General features: G+C 36.0%; 1 protein-coding gene across 1 annotated transcript in view; it reads right to left on the bottom strand.

The window, feature by feature from the left end:
• Positions 1 to 24,907, bottom strand: part of ARID2 (AT-rich interaction domain 2) — a 111,789-nt gene that overhangs the window by 42,301 nt on the left and 44,581 nt on the right. The window contains exons 4-6 of the mRNA XM_054827822.1: positions 6,986 to 7,119; positions 5,960 to 6,178; positions 3,169 to 3,236 (exon numbers count right to left, since the gene is read on the bottom strand). Of these exons, the coding sequence (XP_054683797.1) occupies positions 3,169 to 3,236; positions 5,960 to 6,178; positions 6,986 to 7,119 (421 nt within the window). The remainder of the gene's footprint in view (positions 1 to 3,168; positions 3,237 to 5,959; positions 6,179 to 6,985; positions 7,120 to 24,907) is intronic.

Genomic DNA, 24,907 nt, shown 5'->3' with positions numbered 1-24,907 from the left:
TGAGAAAATATGTAGTGCTGCAGATAAGATAATGGAATTTATAAATTTTCCAAACAGTTTTTTATAATGCAGTAAGGACTGGGTGAGGGAAAGAAAAGGTAATTGATTCCCTCAAAGTTTATTCTAAAGAAACACATTGCTTTCCATCTTCACCTTGAACTGGAACAGCAGTGATGTTGGAGGACACAAGGAAATAGGCAAGCTCTATTGCTACCTTCTGAAAAAAATCATTGTACTGCATATGTAAAGTAGAATGATTTTTAAGTCAAAATTAGAGAACAGCAGAATATAAAAATCAAAGTATTGGTGCTGAAACAAATGACAAATTCTTTATGGAACTCAAGAGCTGACTGAATACCAAACAACCAACAGTTATTGCGTAGCTATTTAAGAGTGGGAGAAATACTAACACTGATGCTGTACCACTCCTAGTGTGCAAAGATATAGTAGAATGAAGATAAAAATAATGAAGAAAAATATATGGCCATTTTTCTCTATTGAAAACTAATTTAGTAATTCTAATATAATTAAGAGACTAAAAATAAAAGCTTATTTTAAGCAAGCATTAAAAACTTCCACAAGTATTTTAGTATAAATACATAATTCTAAAATTATCCCCAATGTCTGTGTAAAGACATTGAAATACAGAAATTAAATGCCTCTCTAAAATGCTAAGTTCCAAGTTTATGTTCATATATTTTAATAAGCAGCAGGAAGAACTTGGAAAAAAGTTAATAAGAGTAGCTATAAAGATGAAATGTCAAATATTCTGAACATATATCATAGATCATTTCTGTTTGTTTCATTACATTTGAAAAGCTATTTTCAGCTAACAAAGACTAGGAGTTCAATTTTTTTTTTTTTTGCATAAAACTGACATAACAACACTTAAACTGACATTCAGTTGCCAAGAATCCAAGTTTATGATTTCTCTATGAATCCTGAATTTAACCCCAAGAATCCTTTTCAGAACAGTTTCAAGCTTTCTAGTATTTCTCAGCCACTCCACCCCCCTAAACCCAGAACTCCAACACATGAAGAATCCAATACAGTCTGAGGGTTACATTTACAAACTCAAAAGAATTCACATCGATTCAATTCCTATTAGTTTAGAATTCACACGTTTAAGAAATTGCTTTCCCCACTCTACTTTCTATGATTCTCTACCATTCATATGTCCACGCCATCACTATAATTCATAATTCTGCATTTTTCTTCTCCCACATAAAAAACTTCCCCATTTTTCATCTTTACACTAATTTCTAATCTGCTGCCATTATAGTAGAGAAAAACTGGCAAGATAACCTTACAAAAATCAAGACTCAAACAACTGCCAGGAGAATAAACAAAGACAACTTTTAAAAAAGATAATGTGAACAGTGAAAGGAGGGACACATATTCAATAGCCATTCTATTAATCTTAAAGCTGTAGAAACAAATTTAAAACACAATCTGTATTATGCCAACCAATTATCTCTCTCCTATGTCATGAAGCTCCCATAATGCTTCCCCTGATTTCTGTTTTGACACAGCCACAGCAGAAAATAAATTACTTCCAGTAGTAGCATCAACCAAATGCTTGAAGTAAGACGTTCTGAAAAATCTAGATTCTTGGCATTAGAGATATTTTTAGATCTGGTGTTAGTTTCTGACATGCTTTGAGCAGTATTTCACTACAGAGTGGTACTATACATGTTGTAATGTTCAAAAATAGAGCTTGGAAAGCATCCAAGTTTCTTATTAGTAAACCTTATTGCAGTTACAGTGGTTCTACTTAACACTTTGTTATAAAACATTTATCAGAACCATCTGTCCTTAACTATCACAATTACTTAAGTTTATATTATTAATGAACATATAAATTAGAATTCTATGTAATTTTAAATGTTTATAGATCTAGACATGACACTTGCTGCTGCTCTACATCAGCAACAGTCTGTGACAGTTTAGGGTGAAGTCAACACAGAAGTGCTAAGTGCTCTCAAAAAAAACAAGTCAAAACACAATCTATAGTACTTCTGGACATATTTTTTAACGGAAAAAGGAAACAAAGACTATGAAACGTTAATTTTTTTTACACTTACCTTCACAACATTTGAACCATGTTTTCAAGTTCATGTGCTAACAAATATGAGACCTTACCTTTTTTGTTCTTACCTTTACCTAGGAAATTTTGGTTAGGGAATCTATTCACTGATATTTCAGCAATACATATCATTTAACTAACACTACTATGGGCCAACTTGAGCCAAAATTGAGTTACATAAAAATAAAACAAAAGGCAAATGGAAAAAGCTCCTAACAAATATTTCTCTATAATAGTGGTAAGACATTTCAGTGTATGAGATGATTAAGAAATTGAGCAGAAATCTGGCTATGAGTTCCTAAGGAACTCATCAGCTAATCTCTTCACATTTTTACTTAGTAAAAACTGTAAGTTGTCAAAATAGTTTTAATCTAGCTTTCTTCTATTTTAGCCACATAAATCATCCAATTAAACAAAACTGCATATCATAGCAAATATGCTGAAATGTGAAAACCCTTTCAGCTATAATGTATTTAATGCTCTCATTCACCTCAAAATGCTTACCTAGAATAAAGAGGAAGCATTTATACACAGAAACTTTAGTTATATTTTTATCTCATTTCATTACTTGTACAGTAGATCACGCCCTCTAGTGGAAAGATAAAAAAGCCTTGTGCAAAAAATAGTTGAACTGAAACAAACTCACAACATTGCTTACTTAAAACTGTTCTGTGCTTCTTATGTTACGGACTTAATTTTCATAATCCAGAATGTGGGTTGTTTGTTTTTTTTTTTTTTTAAAACTACCATGATCAGTAGAGAAACAAACAGCATTGTTTTCTCTTGCTAAATATGTTGGCCAGTTTTCCTTTTCCTCAAACGTATTCGCTTTCTTATAAAGACACATAGAACCTCTTTATTCATTTGCCCACACCTATTTTTTTCTTAATACATTTCTCCCTGCTTATCCAAACATTTTATGACAACTGTGATTTAGTGTCCTATTATATTTAAATCAAAGGAATAAAGTTGAGAGTAATTCAAAAGACATATGCTAGTATATCTTATGATTTTCTAACTTTTCAAAGGATTTGATACCCGCCATATGCAGTTCAAAATTATTTTAATAATTTTTAGATTACCTTAACAAAATCTCTATCAGTTTTCTCCTTCCATTCTTCTCCAAATACAGCAGAAAATGAACCTAAAGCTTTAAGCATAAAAAGCAAAGTTTAGTAAAATAAAAAAACATTTTTGACTTTTTACTAATCCATAAACTAAATATTCAACAACACTATAGACTCTTCCAGTGTTTCCTTTTCATTAAAAAAAGTCCTGTACTAAATTGCATAAACCAACTGAAATTTATATAGTCAACTACTACTGCAATTTTACAGTTTAAATTGAGAGCAAGTAGTCCATAAATAATGGACTAGTTTGTGAACCCTTTAGAAAAACACTTAAGAAACTTTTCCATAGCTCTTTTCCAGGAGTCAAGATAACTGCTGAATTTTCAACCTCACATCAAGAACTGTTTTCCATGTGCACAGTATAAGCTGTAAAGGCTACTTTAGTAATTAAACGAATCCCCACTAATGTTTTCTAAAAAACATAATAGTAGCGGTGAGATTTTGACAGCACTCAATTGAAAGTCAATATTTAACCAGAAAGCATAACAGATGTTCTTGGGTGTTTGGTGGAGCCACTATCACAAATTTTCTAATCATCGCTCCTTGAAAGCGGCAAAGATTAAGTCAATCTGACTAAATGACTCAGTCAATCAAAAAATAATTACAAAGTCTGTAATGAGCTAATGACACATTTAAGTTACACTTAAACATTTTGCTTCATAACACTTTATTGTTTTGAACAAAATGCTACAAACCTCAATTCCAAAACCACATACCCCCAAACCCCTGGGACTGCCCTATCACATGCAATATAATTGTCACCTCAAACTTGATGGGGGAAAAAAGCTCAAGACATATTTTTCTTGTTACCTACAAGTAATGCATTATAAATACTAACAATGATAAATTCTTAATTATAGACAAGCCAAATCTAAACTCCACATTAAATAAAGTTAATTGGCTATCATTTTTTTACACCTGAAATTACTGTGACAGTATTTTCATACTACCTGAATTTGCTAATTACAGATTTCATTTAATCACCAAACTTGACAGATTTAACCTCATTATATGAACACATATAAGAATTTCAAATCAAAGCTTCATGTTTCAAAAATAAGTAAACACACTCCTCCCTTTTTTCACCAATTTGTCCCAATTAGTGCCTCCTAATGCTGCTAGGACACTCCCTGGATTTATCCAGAGAATGCAATCAGGTAAGATAAAAATGAAGTTTTCCCCAGGCAATGAAAAGAGCAAGCCCATTACATGCTCACCATTCCTCTTGGCCTTACCTCAAATATATTTCAATATAAGAAATACTAATACAGACCAGCTATGGAACAAGCCTGTGCTCAGAGTCCAAGTTACAAACTTGACAAAACACTGTCTACTTTTGAAACATATAAAAAAAAATAAAAATCAGGAAATACCAATACAAAACTTAATTAAATTATTTATAAATTCCTACGTTCATGGAAGTTCCATCAAAACAACAGAGGAGTGATGGCAAACTCAAAAATCTAGAGAGCAAGCATCCTGGAATCACTAAAATGCAGGACTAAGTTTCACTTTAGCTTCCTTTCAAAGTTGTTTTTTGTTTTGTTTTTTTTTTTAAAGTTCTTGTGACTGGGCTAGATGCAGACACTAACTAACCAAGATCTAAACAAATCTGAAGGACATGGGTACAAATAAAAAACTTAAGAGAAAAGCTGGAGAACACCAATGCAATACTGGAGGGGAAGAGGGGGAGAAACTACAAATCATTATGTGAAAATTATATTGGTTTAAAAAGAAAAACCCAAACAGTATACAATGTCTAACACTGATTCTTTCTCAGAATTTTAAAACAGAATCTCTGACATACCATACTATGTTTGTGCTTACACATGCAAAACAGATTTATACACAAACAGATATGATCATCTGTACTAGCAGACTTAGCTGAAAAAGCTCATTTGAGCAATTTCTTATGGTGGTAATTTCTGAAATTCAGTATAAGAAAAAAAAAAATCAGTGCATAAACCCAGTAAATACTTCCTCCTCACCACCACAAGACAGAAGCTATGCTGTTATAATTTTAGGATGGTTTGGGTAAACTTATTTTTCCCCCCCTCTCCTTGACAGGAAGACAAACAAGCAATTAACAAGGAACAAACTGGAATGGAGGTCACACTGAACAAGTCAAACAGAAGAATTTATTTCATATACTGAAGTATTTTGATGGAATAAACTCTCTTTTAAAATTTATGTGCTAACACATTAAGTAATTCTGATTTTTATCAGAATAAGATTTTTATCTCTCGAGTTCTGTATTCTGAATTTCACTACAGTTGAACATGTGATGAATAATCAGGATAAAAATCTTAGTGGGTCATTGTGTTCAGACTGCACTTTTTTAATTTTTAAATTTGTGACTGCTCCTAGAAAAGAATTATGAAAAGTCAGCACGGTCCTACGAACTCAGAAGAAAGCAGTAATGCACTACAAGCAGATGGAAATCCAATGTTGTAAATTTAAGCATCTTGAACAATTAAACTCTAACACTGAAAAACTAATTCTTACATTTCACTAACCTGTTAAATAACACTCTTTTCAATTACCTAACTGAAAAGGTATTTGTAATGTCTGGTAAAAACTGTAACTGTGGAGAAGGTAAAAAGAAAAACTAGAGATAAGTATATTACAGTATATTACATTACAGTATATTACAATAAATTATAAACATTTTGATTATCAAGGATTGTGAAAGATGCTACAAGAGGTATTAACTCTCTCTGTTGCAAAAATGTTATATACTTACTGTCATCAAACACCCCAGCATTTGCAAGCAGTAAAGTGATGATTTTAGGGTCCTTTTCAAGCTGCATAACATGCTTGCTTTCATTTGAAAGAAGAGTACATACATTAATTGCAAAGTCCACTTCATTTGGGAGTCCAGATAACAGTGAAAGCACCAATTTATTATAGTCATTTGGTGAGTTAAAGTCCATAGACAGCCCGTAGCTTTGACGAAGGTAATCTAAATAAGAAAAAAAAATTAAAACATTTTCACAGCTAAACTAAATAATATTCAGACGATACATTAAGCAATATTACTATGAACGATAAGTATTTTCCAAAAAGTTCATTAATAAGGTATTGTGGGTTTTAACAAGTTTTTACAGTATTCAGTTTATTTTTTCCATTTGTGTTTGGCCAAAATGCTGAACACATTCTACTTAGCTGGCTACCTTTCTCGTTAATATTAATTCCTTTATCATCTCCGGAATGCAATACTGCAGTATGTTCTCCCAAAGAAAAAAACTGAACACACAAACTTTAATTAAAGCAGAACAGAACTGTAATACAATTTGGAGTCATTCTCTACACAACAAATTACACATCCATTCTAGAGTCCACCAGCTTCTGATTTGTTTATTGGTTCAAGACTGGTATTTTGGTCTCTAAATTACAATGGTGCTGATTCTGGCTCCTTAAGCAAGTGCTTTATTCCTTGGCTTTTAAAGATTAATTAATTGTATGCTCAGTTCAGGTATTTGGCTCTGTAGAGAAACGACTGATGTGACAGAAACACATAAGACAAGTAACTATTTAGTCCTGCTAATGAAAAAGAAAAACATTTGTAAAGAAGAGAAATAGCTTATGGATTTTCATATTTATTTTGTTTTGGTTCACAGTGGAAACATTTTTGAGTGTATTAAATTAATAATTTGAGTGATTCACAGATTTGATGGTTTTAATAATATTACAAATTTAGCTACACACTATTTCTGTAGCCTGTCCAAATATATATATAAATATATAGCGCTTTTCTTCAAAAATTTACCTGACACACTGTGTTGCTGGTAGTTGTAGGAAGTTGGAATTGCACCAATAGGAAGCTGTGGCTTTGGATTGCCTGGTTGTACCTCATCATCCTCCTCCCCAAAATGATGGACTTTTTCATACTTTTCTAGATAACTGGAATAAAAAAGCCAAAGATTTTGAATATATATAGTACAAGTAAATCCTTCATCTTCCAAGAACTGAACTGCCAAAGGAAACAAACTGGGGATTTAGTGGAAACAATAGTCAAAGTGGTATAAAACATAAAACTAAGTCAGACTGACAATAGGCGATACAGAAAATGCAGATACATGGAATTACGGATTTAGATATTAAATTTCTCAGCAACGATCCCTAGCTAAATTGCAGCCTGTTAAACCCTCTTGTGACTAAGTCCATTCTTCCCAAATCAGCTTTTGCTACCCAAGATAATTCTGCAGGTGAAAGCATCATAAAAGTTACTCTCTGCAGGTTGCCAGTACATGTACTGAGGTCAAGTCCAGAAAAATATTTATTTCTTTTCTTCTGACTTAAAGAGAAACAATATACCAAGTTCTAGCAATTACACAAGAGTAAGAGAATTTGGGGCAACAATTCAGGCTCAGAAGTTCTGAGCCATGGCTGCAACTAATGATCATTGAAAATACCTTTGAACTCCTTAAGAAAAAAAAATGCTGAGGTATCATACACAGAATGGACTGCAAGCACAGAATTTATATGTAACAAAAGTAAAGAGTCAATCAGTTTGGTAAATTATTTACCTCAATTAATAGTTACTTTAGCATTAAATCTGTAACCTTCAGAACTTTTTATGCTCCAATATATTAAGTCAACTTAAAAGGCTCGCTGTAGCCTTCACACCAATACGTAGTTGCAAAACCCTTCACAAAATTATTCCAAGATCACCAAGTTGCCTAAAGTTACAAACTTTCGTCGTGTTGAAATCTAACCATATCAAGTCAATTAAATCATAATGAAAGTAGTATATAATCAATCATTTAAAACATTTATCTTCCTCTTTGTATGTGCTAAAAGTATGTAATATATTAGGAAAAAAACAAGCTTTGGTATCATTTTTGTCAGTAGACACTGAAGTCATTAACTCATGGTGAATCAGGAAGACATAAATCCCCACCGATCTCTGGGGATTATTTCGGATACACTAAATTAGTAATTATTTAATGTGAGATATCAGTGACATAACCATAACTTTAAAATATTAGCAAATATATTTTTTGCTAAGAAATTGGTACATTCCAGAAGGAAAGAAAGAATTTCAGAGTTACTAAGGCCTATCAGGGTGCACTGTATCACATGCAACTATGATTTGTGTCTAACTAACATTCAGGATGTCCAAAGTGCTATATACATTCTTGTTACATGAATCACTGCTCTAGTGCAATCCTTATTAGATAGATTCTTGAGTGAGTTAAGGAGTCAGAAAAAAATCTTCCCTGCACTATCATTTGATTTTAGGAACTAAAAATGACATTTAAATATGGCTGATTTTTTAATCTTTAAACAAAAAATCCTTATTTATGCTAATTAGGTTGAAATTTAAAACTTGCAAAAAAGTAAAATCCTGTAAAATTAAATTGTTTGTAACTTTTTAAAACTCGTAACTCACCACTCTCCTAGCCACAGGTTTTTAAATCTAAATTCTAATTTTTCTCTTCCACTATGTTTTCCTTATCCTTTTATCCCACTTCTTTTCTTTCCCTTACATCTTCTATCCAAAGATTAAAACCAAATACAATCCATAGCTTCTACATGGCAGAAGGTGATTCTCAGTGTATGAGCAAAAACCCTACTCCAAGGGGAAAAAAAAAAAGTGCAGCTCTCTTCTAAAGAACTGATATTTTGTTGCATTAAAATGGTCATTTAGAGAGCCTGACCTCAAACAATAAAACAGTTATGTAATTACTTATTTCCTTGTTCCATTTTATCAGAGAGGTAATACCATAGCTTTATTCTGCTTTATTATCTGCTACTATTCAAGATTTATTTAAAAAATCATTTTCTTCCACTATCAATGAATTGTTAAGCACCCTATAAATGAACATCACATCACTGAACACTGAATATGGCAATCACACGCAAAAAGATATGACAATATCCATTTTCCATATTATCATTTACTTGATAACTTCTTAAACATTTTAGGATAACTTAAAAAAAACCCCAACAGTTAACATAAGTAGAGTGTGTGTGTATACACATATATATATCATACACACACACACTGGAGAGCACGTAAGAGCTCAACTCAGAGCTATGGTCAAGCTCTGCATGTGAGATCAATATTAAATATAGGACGGGATTACGCAATTTAAAAGTAGTGAAGAGAGAAATACACGTTGTGGAATATAACTGATAAAAAGATTTTTAAAAGCATGAAGCTATAGTAGCATAGCCAAACATTCAAGTGTACAGACAGAAATTGAATGCCTGGTGAATAATGCACCATGCAATCTTATGTGTCGCATGACTCCATGCGTATCTCTACTGATTTCTCAAAATAATTGTGTAGATACCCTAACACAGCTACAAAAACAAGGTTTACTGGAATAAAACATTCATCTCTGATTGTGAAAGCTAGAAATCCAATATTTTAAATCATCTAGAAAGTATTTTATTCTTCCAAGTGACAGAAGCATTTATTTAAGACTCGTTTTGAACCACATACACCTATGTACTGATCAGCATTCTCTTCCCTATTCTGACCATTCTGAACTCAGAAAATACTGGAGTAACTATGAACTGCGAAAATTCCAGTAGCTTTTGTATTCTGACAGGCTAAATTCCAACTTGGATGCATCAGTGACTGGTATTTACTGAGTGGGGAAGTGGACACCTCAGAAAGGAGAGCCACCCTGTAGGAAGACCTGGATAGGCTGGAAGAGTGAGCTAACAAGAACCATATGAAGTTCAACAGAGACAAGTGTAAGGTCTTGCACCTGGGAAAACATAATCCAGGAATGCAGCACAGGCTGGAATCTACCTGGCTGGGAAGCAGCTCTGTGGAAAGGGACCTGGGGTTCCTGGTGGACAACAAGCTCAGTATGAGTGAACAGTGTGCTACAGCAGCAAAGAAAGCCAAGAGGATGCTAGGTTACATCAACAAGGACATCATCAGCAGAGATAAGAAGTCATTATCCCACTCTACTCAGCACTTGTCAGGCCACACCTGGAATACTGTGCTCAGCTGCAGTCCTCACTATACAAAAAAGAAGTGAACAGGCTGGAGAGGGTCCAGAGAAGGGCTACAAAGATGATCCAAGGACTACGAAGCCAAATGAAGAAAGGCTGAGAGAACTGGGTTTGCTCAACCTTGAGAAAAGAAGGCTTAGGGGAGACCTCATCAATGTGTTCCAGTACTTAAAGGGTGGCTACAAAGAAGGAGACTCCCTTTTTACAAGGAGCCACATGGAAAAGACAAGGGGAAATGGGTGCAAGTTACTCCTGGGGAGATTCCAATTGGACACAAGAGGAAAAATTTTCACAATGAGAACCATCAGCCATTGGAATAATCTCCCCAGGGAAGTGGTGGATTCTCCAACACTGGACACTTTTAAGATTCAGCTGGACAGGGTGCTGGGCCATCTTGTCTAGACCGTGCTTTTGCCAAGAAAGGTTGGACCAGATGATTCTTGAGGTCCCTTCCAATCTGGTATTCTATGATTCTATGAATATTTCCAATTTACTCTGGTCCAGATTGAACCATGGGAACAATTAAAATACTTTTAGTTAAATGCTGCTCACTGCAAAAGTCTAGACTTCTTTCTGCTACCAGCATTTGTTTGTTGTCTTTCAAACAGTTTAGTACATCAGTCTGTCATCATCACTGTCATCGCAGTTTGAATAAATGAGTTTGTAGTGTAATTTAGGTGACCAATGTTGAAAAGATGATTTCATGAAACCAGTCACACTACTGATACCAAGTGAAAAGGAAACCTAAATATTCAGAACTGATCTTTCCTACACATGCACAAACATATGCTTTGCTTTGTGCTCCTATGAGATCATCAAAAGCTGTTGAAACTGAGGAAAAGGCACATCAAGGAAAAGATACTGCCTTCACAAAGTCCTGAATCAGATAATCAAATCTATGAATAAGTCCAATCAATTTAAACAGAGCCTACATAAATGTGTGTTTATGATCAAGACCTAAAGGAGGAGCTCCGGGAGAGCTTGACCTTCCCTCCTTCTGACCATCCAGTCTCCCTCTCTTCAGAGGGCTCATTTAGCAAACAAAGAGGATTCTAGGTTGGCTTTCCACTGATTTTTCAAACTGAATAGGTGTCAGACAAATACTGGAGCTGATGCAGGGGAAACAGCAGGTGTACACAGTCGAGGATGGCAAGAAGATGATGCCCATGTGCCACTTCTACACTGGAAGAAGCTTCACTGCCTTAGCATGTCCAATAGAACTTCAGAAGTGCTGTGGCTACATCTAATTTCATCATATTTGTTGGTCTGACTCTAAGCTTAAGCTTAGCATAAAATACTTTCATTACTGAATATAAGATTTCATAAGAATATTTAATAAGATGAAGTAAAAATCCCTATACAGAAACATATATAGTACTCAAAATACAGTTTGCAAATTTACTACCACCTTTTTCTGGACTTGTCCATTCTACTCAGAATGAATAGCTATTTAAGCATTTAAAAAAAAATGCCTTATATATATAATAAAACAATCCATGTTGTTCCATAGTTTAAAAAAAAAAATACTGAACCTTAAGCTTTTTAGTAGAGCCATGTCCCAGCAGAGCTGAACAATATGGATATTCTAGATGTGCTCCTCTGTTAATATCTACTTTATTAAAATGTGTTAAAACAGTTCTGTCGAACACAGAAACTCTGAAATTTCTAACTCTAGTTTCCTTCTTCCCTCTCCAAAACCGAATAATTACATTGTTTCCCACTCAGTTTCATTAAGAAATTTTGGAGACTTAGAAAAATTTTATGTATAAATTAAAAGACCTCTGCAAACTAAAATGGTTGTATTTTTTTTCTGTGTTGACAACTCTCACAAAGTTCTCACAAATGTCTTATGAAGTATTTCATAGGTAACCAGGATTCAAATCAACCTTAAGTGACGATCTAATTTTTCCCTATGCCAAAGCAAGTACCAACTTCACTTTTTAAAATTCTCAGCTCTTTTTGCTGTCGTTCAATTTACCAAAGTTCCACCTCTTCGAAGAACACTCCCTCTTTCCTATCTCACCCCAAACTAATCAAGTTTCATGAGGGAAAAACCCCACAAAATCACAAAGAACAAAACAAAATTTAAAAAAAAAATCAACCAACACAACACCACCTAAGCATCAGTTACAAAGGCTAAAAAAAGAAAAACCACTACACGACAAATAGAAAGACTTTCCGCACCTCTAACACAGACACTTACTTCTTTTAAGATACTGCTAGTTTACAGGCAGGACATTTCACTATTTCTGAATCCATGGAGTTTTAACAGCACTGTATTACTGACTTTCAGCCATAATAATCAGACCTTAATAGACTGTTTTAGTATGGCTCCTTTATGCTATGTAGGTACCAAGTGTTTACAGATAGCTGTACAGGTCTCAATCCCCCAAACCCTCCTTTTGTTTCCTGCAGAGAGAACACATGACCTGGACTTTTAGCATAGAGAAGGAGCTTTGTAAATTAGCTTGTGAATGAGCTTCACTAGTCTTGAATTCTAATCTTACCAGTCTGGCATGCAGCTACTATGCAAACAGCAGAACAGTTATCATAAAGACAGGTCTTGCTCTAAAGATACAAAAAAATTTAAGAAAAATAAATGGAGCTCTTCTATTACTGAAAAACAGTTATGCAAAAGCTCATAAATTATAATCAAATCATTACAAAAGGCTACTCTCATGTTTCAAAACAACTTAGATCTGTAGCTATAGACTAGAAATGCATACTTTGATCACAGAAAAAGGTTTTTAAGAATTCAGAATGATTCCCTAATTTAGCAAAAAGTCACGGGCAGTATACATCAACAATACAGGTCTCAACCTTCCAATCTTCAAATTTCAATGCCAACTGAAGGATTAGGCCCTGAAAGAGAAAGATGCAGATAATATGTAGGAAAAAAACCTAAAGCAACTAACTAACTGAAGGACCAGAAAGAAACTACTAATAAAACAAGCAATGTATATGGGATATAAAAGTTTCAAAGACATCTGAGGGAAAGAAGAAAAAAAAAAAAAAAAAATCTAAGTACTATGTTGAAGCCTTGGTGCGAATGGAGTCACAAGGAAAACTGCCTTCTGTACATACACTGTAAGGTGCTCTACACTGTAGCACAGCATCTTGAGCTCATGTTAGCCCAGTGCACATGTGATCCAAAATATTCAAGAAACTGAAATGCTGTGAAACCCAGTGGCAATTTACAGCCACTCCCTCCTTTCAGCTTGGATCACACCTCTGTTCTGAGAGGCTTAACTTAAAAAAAAAAAAAAAAAAAAGACCCCCAAAACCCCGCTCCCCAAACCACAAAATACACCCCCCAAAACACCCCACCAAACCCAACAACAGCAACAAAACCCCCCAAAAAACAACAAAACACACAAACATCTGGTGAATAGCTAGAACTACAGGATATGCAAAGTACTGAAACATGGGGAAATAGCTGAGTAACCATGTGAAGGCTGGCTACTTTTTGAAGGGGACATGATTTCAATGCTTTCTGAAGACTTTGTTCCTTTAAGGATCTCTTGAGTTGGAAATCAGAAGATAATATCCCTGTGAAAATCAAATTCACATATTACACATTCTGTTCCTATGACAGCACTTCAATAAGTCATTTTGTTTCATTCAGGTCCATGACAAAATAAGTTCTATGCAGATAGCTAATATTTTTGTCCATTAAAAATACTTACTTAAATAACAACACAGGTTTTTATTCAGTCAAGTTAGTTTCAGGTTTATTTTCAGATATTTGGGAAAAAATACTAATAAAAGGAAGTCTACACTGGGTACAGCTAGTGGCATGCCGAATTTACTATCAACAGTAGCCCTGAATGGGCTTCCAGTACATCGCAAGTTCTCAAGCTGGGGGTTGGGGGACCTTTTGAATGTGCTTCTCACAAAAGTGGAGAATTTTAATAAAAAAACATCTACACTTTTAGATTACAACGGTCTCCGATTGAAAATTTAGAGTACACTACATACTCCCTTGGTATTTGTCAACTTATTTTATGTGTTGGTATAAAGCATCCGGCTTATTTGGATATTGTGGCTCCCTATACCAGAAAACAGTGTATTTGCCAAATATTTACTAAGCCAGTGCCTAGCAAAACAGCAAAGACAGCATCGACCATGACAGTCCAACTACCAATTCCTTATCTTTGTATTCAGCTGAAGGACAAGCAGGTACCACTCCTACCAGAGCTCTCCACATGATCTTTCTTGGAAGTGTCTTTTCGGCAGCATTATTAGCAGGGGACTGACAACATGAACTTGCACCAATTCTCTTAGCTTGAACACCTTCCATTACGAAGCAAGACAGAAACCCTTTTCCTGTTCCTTCTCTTCCATCTCCTCTCCCTATTTGCAATCCTATCAACAACAACATCCTAGATAATCGTGAGACAGAATCCTTACTGTAGTAAGTACACTACTACATATTCCAGTTGGCGTCACCCTAACTGTGAACATACTGTCTCTCTCTGCCCCTAATTCAACATTACTCTTGCCCTGATCCAAAGGACTAAGGAATTCCACAGTGGCAACGCTATGCCAACTAGAAAATTTTCAGAGAGGGGTCCATGCTTGGGTAAAACAATAAGAGTAACTAAAAATACTGAGGGCAGCAGGGGAAAAAAAATTTAAAAGCTACCTATTATTATAAGATTCTGAAATTAAAAAGCCAAATGCCTCTCGGGCTTCCAATAACATTCCTCCCTAATACATGCAGCACACTGGTACTTGCACTGACACATGGTTTACCCAGTTATACATCTGGCTTCTTCACAAGGGACAACTCATGAACTTAAGGTGCCAATCAAAAGCTGCAACCTTTTTAAAAAGATAACATCTCTATCAGACAATCCATTATAGTCCTACACCAGGAACCTATGCCTGCTACAGTTACTTGAAAATCTGATCCATTTATGAAGCCTAATAGCAGGCAGTATTTTAATCACACAGAAGGCTCTTTCTTAGCAGGACCAAAGCTCATATGCTCAACTCTCCTGCTGCTAGTGCACACAGTGGAGACTGGTGCCACACTGTGGAATGAAACTCCTGCTTAGAACTTCACGAAGCTGCTGCTGCAGCTGCCCCAAGTAATGTCAAACTCACTTATTCATCTCATAGATGTTCGCTTACAAAAGCCCTGTCCCAAGAGTTATCCTAACTAGTTCCTGGAAATGCCAAACTCAACAACCCACTTCAAGGCTCTGCTTAAACTTTTAGCGTACAACAACAAGCTGCCTCAAACTTGATTTTGTATCCGAGCGTTTTACCAGTGTCATCAGCAATCTTTTCAGGGCTTTCTTACTTGGTCCAAGGGCATCATGAATTCCAATTCAAAAGTTGCATCCAATTATTGTCAGAACTGATGCTTGCAGCTGAATCCTTCAAAACGTTTGTGTGTTTTCCATCTTCACGTTGTCTAACTCAAACTGAATATCTCTCATAATACACCCAGTGAAACACTCCACGTGTGATTCTCAGCAGTATTTGATTTCTGGCTTATTGTGATCAGCTAATGAGACAGGCTGACAAATCAAGACTTGACCAGCTTGCCAGATGAGTACGAAACTCCAACAGATGTGCTTTCAAACATCTGGCTGGGTGCTCCACACCGTGGCTGCAGAATACTGTCCTCCAGCCTGGGCTGGCCTGTTCTGGAGTCAGTTCCCATGCAGTCCCATCACACCATCCGCACCATACCCAGGACTCCACCACTGCAGCCTCCACCCTGACAACATTCTGTCATGCATTAGGAGAATTGTGAGCAAACTCGGAAGGCCCTGTGCAGATTAAATTTAGTCCAAGACCTTTATACAGATCCACATACAAACTACAATTGCATACACTGGAATTTAAATGTGTTAACAACATTTTGTAACACAGGTTATATGAGACTACATGATAGATGGTCCAATTTGTGGTTTGCTTGAAATTTGGTTTAAAGAATCTTAACCTACCAAGAAGCCTCTGCAAACAGAAGAAAACCAAATACATTCCTTCACGAAGTTCTGAATCTTTGTGAAGGCAAGATATATTATTTATTGTTAGAAAAAGAAGTGTAAAATTCACGAGCATCGGCAACCCTGGAAGTTTCGCTTTGTTAGACAATACAACAAGAAAAAGATGCAATCCTTCCAAGTTTAAAACAAGCAAACAAAAAAAAAATCATTCTAAAGTAACTGAAAATATATTCTTAACATCTATGGGAACACCAAGAGGAAGGAAATTAAGATACTATTTTATGCTTTCATTCTAATACTGCTCCAGTTTAGAGGGAAAATAGTAGAAGACATAAGCCAGCCAGCTATAAAGTGTGTATACTGGAGTGTAACTTCAAAAGACTGGGGTGGCTGGGGGCACCACCACAAGCCTCTAAAGAAACTGCACTACCAGGAACTCAAATAGATTCTGGATAAATACACTGCATAACTAAGAACAGGAGAAGAAAACACGTATTTTGACTATCTCTAAGGTAAGAGGACCTCTGTGTTGTTACAGAAGGAGAGGGGAGGAAGAAATAAGTCCTAAAATAAAAGGCAAAAGTTTCATTCACCATGAAGATTTGATAGCTGAAATAGCAGCCAAAACCAAATTTAGTCCTTCTTCTACTTCCACATTCCTTTAACTTCTAACTCTTCTTATATCCTTTGGCCAAAATCTGGCAGAAGGACTGCACGGGAAAGTCTCCACACAGCAAAAGCAGTGTGCCTAGCTGACAAAGTCTTGACAGTTAAGCAACTAAATTCTGGCCTACTGTGCTGTAACTAGCACCAAAATGTATTAACATCTGCTTTTTTGAAATCAAGATCCTTCACTTACAGGCTTGTTTTCAACTATCTGGACTTGTGCAAAGCATTTGACACTGTCCCACATAACATTCTCGTCTCTAAACTGGAGAGACATGGATTTGATGGGTGGACCACTCGGTGGATAAGGACTTGGCTGGATGGTCACACTCAAAGAGTTGTGGTCAATGACTCAATGTCCAAGTAGAGATCAGTGATGAGTGGCGTTCCTCAGGGGTTGGTACTGGGACCGGCACTGTTTAACATCTTGGTTGCTGACATGGACAGTAGGATCGAGTGCACCCTCAGCAAGTTTGCCAACGACACCAAGCTGTGTGGTGCGGTCGACACAGTGGAGGGAAGGGATGCCATCCAGAGGGACCTTGACAGGCTTGAGAGGTGGGCCAGTGAGAGCCACATGAAGTTCAACAAGACCAAGTGCAAGGTCCTGCACATGAGTCGGGGCAATCTCGAGCACAACTAGAGGATAGGTAGAGAATGGATTGAGAGCAGCCCTGAGGAGGATGACTTGGGGGTGTTGGTTGACAAGAAGCCCAATGTGAGGTGGCAATGTGCTCTTGCAGCCCAGACGGCCAACCATATCCTGGGCTGCATCAAAAGAAGCGTTATCGGCAGGACAAGGGAGGTGATTCTGCCCCTCCCTGAGTCTCCACCTGGAGCACTGCATCCAGCTCTGGGGTCCCCAGAAAGACATGGAGCTATTGGAGCGAGACCAAAGGAGGGCCGAGAAGATGATCAGAGGGCTTCCCTCTTATGAAGACAGGCTGAGAAGGTTGGGGTTGTTCAGCCTGGAGAAGGCTCTGAGGAGACCTTATTGCAGCCTTCCAGCACCTGAAGGAGGCCTATAAAAATGCTGGAGAGGGACTGTTTACAAGGGCATGTAGTGACAGGACAAGGGGTAATGGTTTTAAGCTGAAAAAGGGTAGATTTAGATTAGATATTAGGAAGAAATTCTTTACTGTGAGGGTGGTGAGGTACTGGAACAGGTTGCCCAGAGAGGTTGTGGATGCCCCATCCCTGGAAGTGTTCAAGGCCAGGTTGGATGGGGCTTTGGGCAACCTGGTCTAGTGGAGGGTGTCCCTGCTTATGGCAGGGGGGTTGGAACTAGATGATCTTTGAGGTCCCTTCCAACCCAAACCATTCTAGGATTCTATGATTTATTTTTAAATTTAATTTAAACTGCATCCACTTGTGATCCACAGCTGCAGTCCACTGTTACTTTCCAGGACTAATTCTTCTACTGCATTCTCACTGCTTGCCAAAACCAATTCAAAACCAGTATCACCTCTTACTGCTTCAGCAGGTGTTTCATTAGATCTGATGGGCTTCACATCCAGGAATATCTGAGCTATACCATTTTTAATAGTATTAATTCTCCAGTCTGTATCTGGGAATTAACTTTTCAACAAAGGCAATTCCCAGATGTATTTGTCTTACTAATATTGTAGTCATTCTGTTGCCATGTAGGATGACAGCTCATCAAGTTTGTCAAGTATCACTGCAGTCCAAGTTTAGCTCTTCAAACAAAACATCAGAATCCTCAAGGTTTTTTGCTGTCTCTGTAACGTGCTCACAAATTCTAGAAAAAACCCAAAGTTTCTCTATTTTGAGAGACAATCTACAGTACCACTTAGATTTCCACGCAGTGCCTGAACACGAGTATCTGAATGGCAAAAGATGCACTAAGACAAACGGTACCATGTTAGGAATCACTGTAGGCATGTGCAGGAAATTGAAACTAAGCACTGTGTGGCTTGCCCAAAGCAAGCCACAAGAACATACTTTCACCCACAGCAGCCATCTAGTTTCACACAGCCACTGAAATCCCAAATGCCACCACATTATGAAAGTCTCTACAGCAGTTTTCAGTATTCCTGTATCCATTGCAGAGGTGGTAGCGATACAAGTGAGTGTCTCTACACTGTAAGATATATTGTGATACAGTAATAATAATAATACTTTCTACTAAATACAGCTTCCTACATAGCTGTAACTACATTAGTTATATACATTATGTCTTGTAATACAGAGTCTGCACAGAACATAAAACCGTGTGTTCAGCGAACACTATTTTGGTCACTAAGTCAAGTGTCAAAGTAAATACTAAAAGCACTTGTAAACGTGCACTCTTTCACAAACATATCCTAGGACCAGGTGGTGTTATGACAGCAACAGACATATTTATTTAACAAGGGTATTTAAAGAGGAAATATTTTTTTACATATAAGTATATATATAAAAGAATATATATTTATTTTAAAAAAATTCAGAACACAAAGTTATCATTCCTACACAGTGTGATAACCTAGAGCATGTTTTAAAGCTGGGAACTTCCATTAACACTAGTGGCTCATATTTTGCCAAATATTAAAGCTAAAAATCTAATAGTCATTCACAAGATTAGAAACAAGCAGAAGTACATTAAACATATTTTGAGCTTTGACCACTACAGATTAAATAACCAAGTGTTCCAGAAGTATTTCTCGAGAGAGCAACTACATGCATAAAGACATTTTAATGCAAATACATATGTACACATTTAATTTATTGTGTACAAAGTTGTGTAACTTTCAGAACGGTGAACACAAGTAGTTGTTAAATTGGCTGGAAGACCTACTGATTCTATAAAGCTACATAAGCAACATACAAATATTTAAAATACTATATGAAGAAAACTATATGTATTATAAACAGGTATAGATTCATTTGCCCACTACTCATGTTTATTATTTAACTATTATGAAATTTAAATTAGAGAAGGTTGTGTGTGTTTGGTTTTTTTTTTTTTCAGGTAACGCAAAAGGCAGCAGAGAGAAAAAAAAAATATGTTTACTACAGCAAGACAACATTCTGTCAGTGCACTGACTGAAAGTTGTTCTCAATTAAAAAAAAAAAATCTACTGCAATTCAGTCTTAGTTTTTCCCCTGAAATTCAGGATGTAAGCTGGCCTTGTAGTACCTACAATTAAGGAGGTGATTCCCTGTTGTCTTTAGTTCACAGTTCCATTACCAAATATGTAAACAGAGAGGGCTGGTATTTGCACAACAAAACTAAGAACCGTTCCCTTGTGCACTTTCAAGAACTTCATTAATGTTTTTAGAAAAATTAGAATCAGGGGGTTTTTTGCATATGAGAATTAAATTATTTAATTTTCTGCCTGCTAGCCATTACACAAAAGTTATTTACACAGCAATAATGGCCTGAAGAGAATTTATCCTACCAAGAATTTCCAGTTCTTTGAGTTTCTCTCAAACCATTATAAATAACACAGATATCTACAGTATTACAGTAGGTAACAGTCACTCACATTGTCTTGGCTATGCAGAATAAATTCATCCTATAAAAGGTGTAATCTAGCAAAATACACAATATGTGAATGGTCTCACATCACTTAGTTACAATTATACACAAACTCAAAACACTTCACTAAACTGGAACCTGTCTCATCTGCAAAGACTTGCATACTTTTCAACTGCAAATACTTACCTTGCATGTTTCTGAAATTCAGGAATGTTACACATCATTCAGACTGCAGTGAAGAGACAAAAATACTCTCGGGACTTAAAACACTAAAAAATTTATAATACCTCATATTTGCATATTTCACTTTAATTATGCTCTTAATACAAAACACATCAGCAGCTTCTAGAATGCGGCTTCAAAGTCCAGACTCTACACAGGCAAAGTACTATCTTAATTACTGGAAAACGGTCCTTTCTCCCCGGCCTATTATTAATCCACACTCTTTGCTACATTCTGGCACTACTTTGACAAGAAGGGCCGATAAGGTTCCCATAGGAAGCCTAGTAATTAGAAGGATACTATACAAGAGAACAGTAATTGTAGATTCAAATCTCATGAAAACAGCAGGCTAGAAATAGGTTTTCTAGATTTTGGCAATTGTTCCAGCCGCCACAGTAAACATTTCTACAATACTTCTTCCAGCCTTGTTCAGCAGTTACTAAATAAAAGCGTAAAACACAGAATAATAAAATAGAACTTACTGTTTTAAGTTTATTGAATCTATAAGACTTTATTAAAAATACATTGCTATGCCATTTTTTCACCTTACGTAACTATCTGTAATTTCATCGTTAGATTCTGCACAGAATCAGCAATTTTAACAGTTGCACTTTTCTGCCTTCATCTTATGAATCAGTCTTTTCCTGCAATTTAATCTGTTTACAATTTCTCTGCTAATCTGTATTCCACACTTTGACCACATAATCAAAGCAAATGTACTAGTTTACAAGTCCCTATTTATGTGGTAAATCAAACAAAAACATGAAAATTAATTAATTCTTGAACACTTTACAGATAGATCAAATATTCATGAAAAAAGTGAGAATGAAATAAAAAAAAATCTGATTAAGAGGATCCTGCTGGGATTCTGCACAATAGGAACATAAATTCTTTCAGTTCTATATGGAGAGGAAAAAGCTGCCTTGGGAGCGAGTCCCATCTCTATCCTAAGACCTTACCAGAAATTAGGTTGTAAGAAGGAATGCAATCTAGCCCTTCATAATCTGTATGTTTTAAATAAACACAAACATATCCAGACTGAAACTAAAATAACAATGACTACTTTGACATCTTTTGATCACGTAACAATATGCAGTTATAGGGCATTCTGAAAATGCAGCTAAGTACAAATTTAGAGCTGATGATAAAGAGGTAACATTTAATTTAGCTGTCTAAAGTTGTAAAGGCTACACATCTATGCTAGTAAAATCAACAGTGCTGGGAGCATTCCCATGCATGGAAACGAACTGCCTGTACCACTAAATTGTTAGAAAAGGGCCTGAAACAATTTCTGTCCAAGCCAGCATTCTTTCAAGCAATTTAAAGTCACTGTTGAGAAGCTCCCCTTGGTCAGGGACCATTCCCAGAAGTAAATCTGGATATGGCTACCCTGTTTTGGGGCAGAGTATGGACATGAGCCAATTTGTGTCAATTAGCCTCAAGCACGCTTAATTGACTAATATAGATACAGCCAGAGAAACACTGAATGCTACACAGATGGCCTCTGGCTTAACACTAATTCTGATACAGCACATGGAAAGCTGAACGATAGATGAAGTGTCACTCCTTTGGAGAAGATTTTAAAATTACCAGTGACATAAGAATCATTAAGAATTTATAAGCATTTTCTTTTGTCCTTGCATAACTATAACATAAAGCTATTAGAACATATACAAAGATAAACAACAGAGAACAAAAGGGCACGACGAATATGGATAAAGCCCAAAGATCTGATTTCCTGTTGGGAAATCTCAGGCATTGAAGATAACAATTGTGAATTGCTTTAAAGGCAGAAGGAAGAAAAATTTTGAATATTAGAAGGGGGAAAAAAACACAAATAGTACTTTTATCTAACAAATTATTCAATGAGAATGCTGTTGTGAAATACATAGTAAAACCAAACGCTAAGCTTATTTAAAACTGAGTAGACAGGTACTAAAAACGTGTTGAGTATACTGGAAATCATATTCTTTTATAGGAAGGCTAAAAAATAGAAAACAATATTAACAGAATTCAGATATTAAGTATTAGAAAAGGTTTGGAGGATATTGAGTCCCTGCTGGTGGTCTGGGATTTAGAGGAGATAAAACCTGATCCTCAGCTGTGGATTGACCAGCCTTTTCAAATCCTGCGTAAACCCAGTAAGGCTTACTGTATTGCCATTATTTTGAATGGAAATAATTTGTGGGAAGAGAAGTGCTCAGCAATTAACATCCTGTGTACCTTTTTAAGATGCAGAGAGTAGGTATTTCAGACTGAAGAAAGTTCATTATGGAAAGCAACAAATTCAAATTATATCCGTATTAAGCAATATATAAGCAAGTAAAACATTTTCCTAGTTAATAATCTAAGTGTTATCCTTTTTCTCCTCAGAGCCTTCTACATTGTACATGAATTCTGAATAGTACTAAATGCTACCATCAGGTTGGACAGGGCTTTGAGCAACTTGATCTTGTGAAAGAAGTCCCTGCCTATGACAGGGGGGTAGACTAGATTATCTTTAAACTCAAACCATTCACAATGATTCTATGATTCTGTATTATTCCAGCATATAATGACTGGATTTGTCACTTATGCTTCCTTCACCCTTTCACTTGACTCTTACAGTGCACAGTATCTGGTGAAGACGACCAGGTTTTTAGAAAACCTAGCTGTAATTTCACAATAGCATACTTAAACAGAAAACAGACACACTAAGTAAGTTTCCAGCTAAGACTAGCCTATCATGCTGGTCCTTTGTCCTGGTTTTGGCTGGGATAGAGTTAATTTTCTTCCAAGCAGCTGGTGTAGTGCTGTGTTTTGGATTTAGGATGAGAATAATGTTGATAACACACTGATGTTTCTGGTTGATGCCAAGCAGTTGAGGACTCTTCAGCTTCTCATACTGCCCTGCCAACAAGAAGGTGGGGGGTACCCAAGAAGCTGGGAGGGGACAAAGCCAGGCCAGCTGACCCAAACTGGCGAAAGGGATATTCCATACCATATGACATCATGCTCAGTATATAACTAGGGGACTGGCCAGGAGGTGGGGCAGCTCAGGAACTAGCTGAGCATCAGCTTCGGGTGGTGAGAAATAGTGCTGTTCATCATTTGGTTTGCATATTCTATTATTATTACTATTATTATTCTGGATAATAATAGTAACAGAATAATAACAACAGCAAATGGCTGTGTGGCTGTTTTAGTTGCCAGCTGGGTTAAATATCCTTTTAAGTACTCAGTATTCTGAAACCAGGTTACCTAGGTGTCACCTAAGCTCTGGACATGTTTGAAGATTCTTCTTCAGGCCAGTAAAACCTTATACCAAGAGACAGAGCTCATTTCTACAAAAGAGTAAACCTTCTTAGAAATAAATTTCAAACAAGAAATTAAAAAAAAAAATCTTCAGTATTTTCTGCTCACATGTAACATCATACTTTGCAACAGCTGGGGAAAAAGGTACATCTGTAAGTAGCATAAAAAACATTAACCTACCAGTAACGTCCAACCCTCTGGAAAGACCCCAATAGAAGGAACAAACCACATACAATGCTTTGCTTTAAGAATAAAAAGTACTTTTCTTCTTATCTCCTTTTTTTCCCCTTCTAAGAATCTCTTGAGCATTGGGCTCTCTTTTTACATTTTCCCTTCTATTAAGTAACAATCAATTCCTCTTAATCAATGCCATTTTTCATTTCTTTTTCTCTCTTTAAAAAAAAAAGCTTCTGTAGAAAAGCCTACAGCAGTAGATATTTCAAGCAGCTGGAGTGTGTCATTGCCACTATGCTTGTCATTTTCAGAATGATATGATCACCTACAGCGAAACCAGCTCAGGTCTTGCTCATTTCTAGCCCCTAAAATTCAGAAAAGTTATGAGTGAAAAAACTTTCAAGTTCTGCTTGTTTGAAGACTCAGGAATATAGAATATGAGTTACATTTTTAACTCCTTTACTGAAAATCAAATTCTGAAGAAACTGATTTCCCTTTTGTTTCCCCTCTGTTCCAAGGGTTAACAGTGTCTGTGCATATTAAGAATGAAACGCTTCAAAGTAAAAATGCACAGGAATTGTGATTAAATCAATATAGGTATTTTAGCTTTTCATTTAAACAAAAATTCCTTCAAGATAACAAAGATCAAGATTTGACATAATATTTACACACACAAAGGAATGGCCCTTTTTATAGTGATTTACTGTCATAATGTAAAATAAAAGCACAGAACTGTATTATGTAAAGGAAGAAAAGAATCATGTAATTTATATTTTAAATATCTAATACATGCTGAGGTGCATTCAGATATTTATGAATTAAGAAATGGCACAACACAGGAACTCAAGTGTTTGCAACTTCTTTGACTACAAAATTTCTAGTGGAAACACATTAATTGCCTATTAACAACAGC

The sequence above is a fragment of the Grus americana genome, chromosome 1, assembly GCF_028858705.1.
Source record: "Grus americana isolate bGruAme1 chromosome 1, bGruAme1.mat, whole genome shotgun sequence".
NCBI classification, from domain to species: Eukaryota; Metazoa; Chordata; class Aves; order Gruiformes; family Gruidae; genus Grus; species Grus americana.
This window is presented reverse-complemented; position numbering and strand designations above follow the sequence as displayed.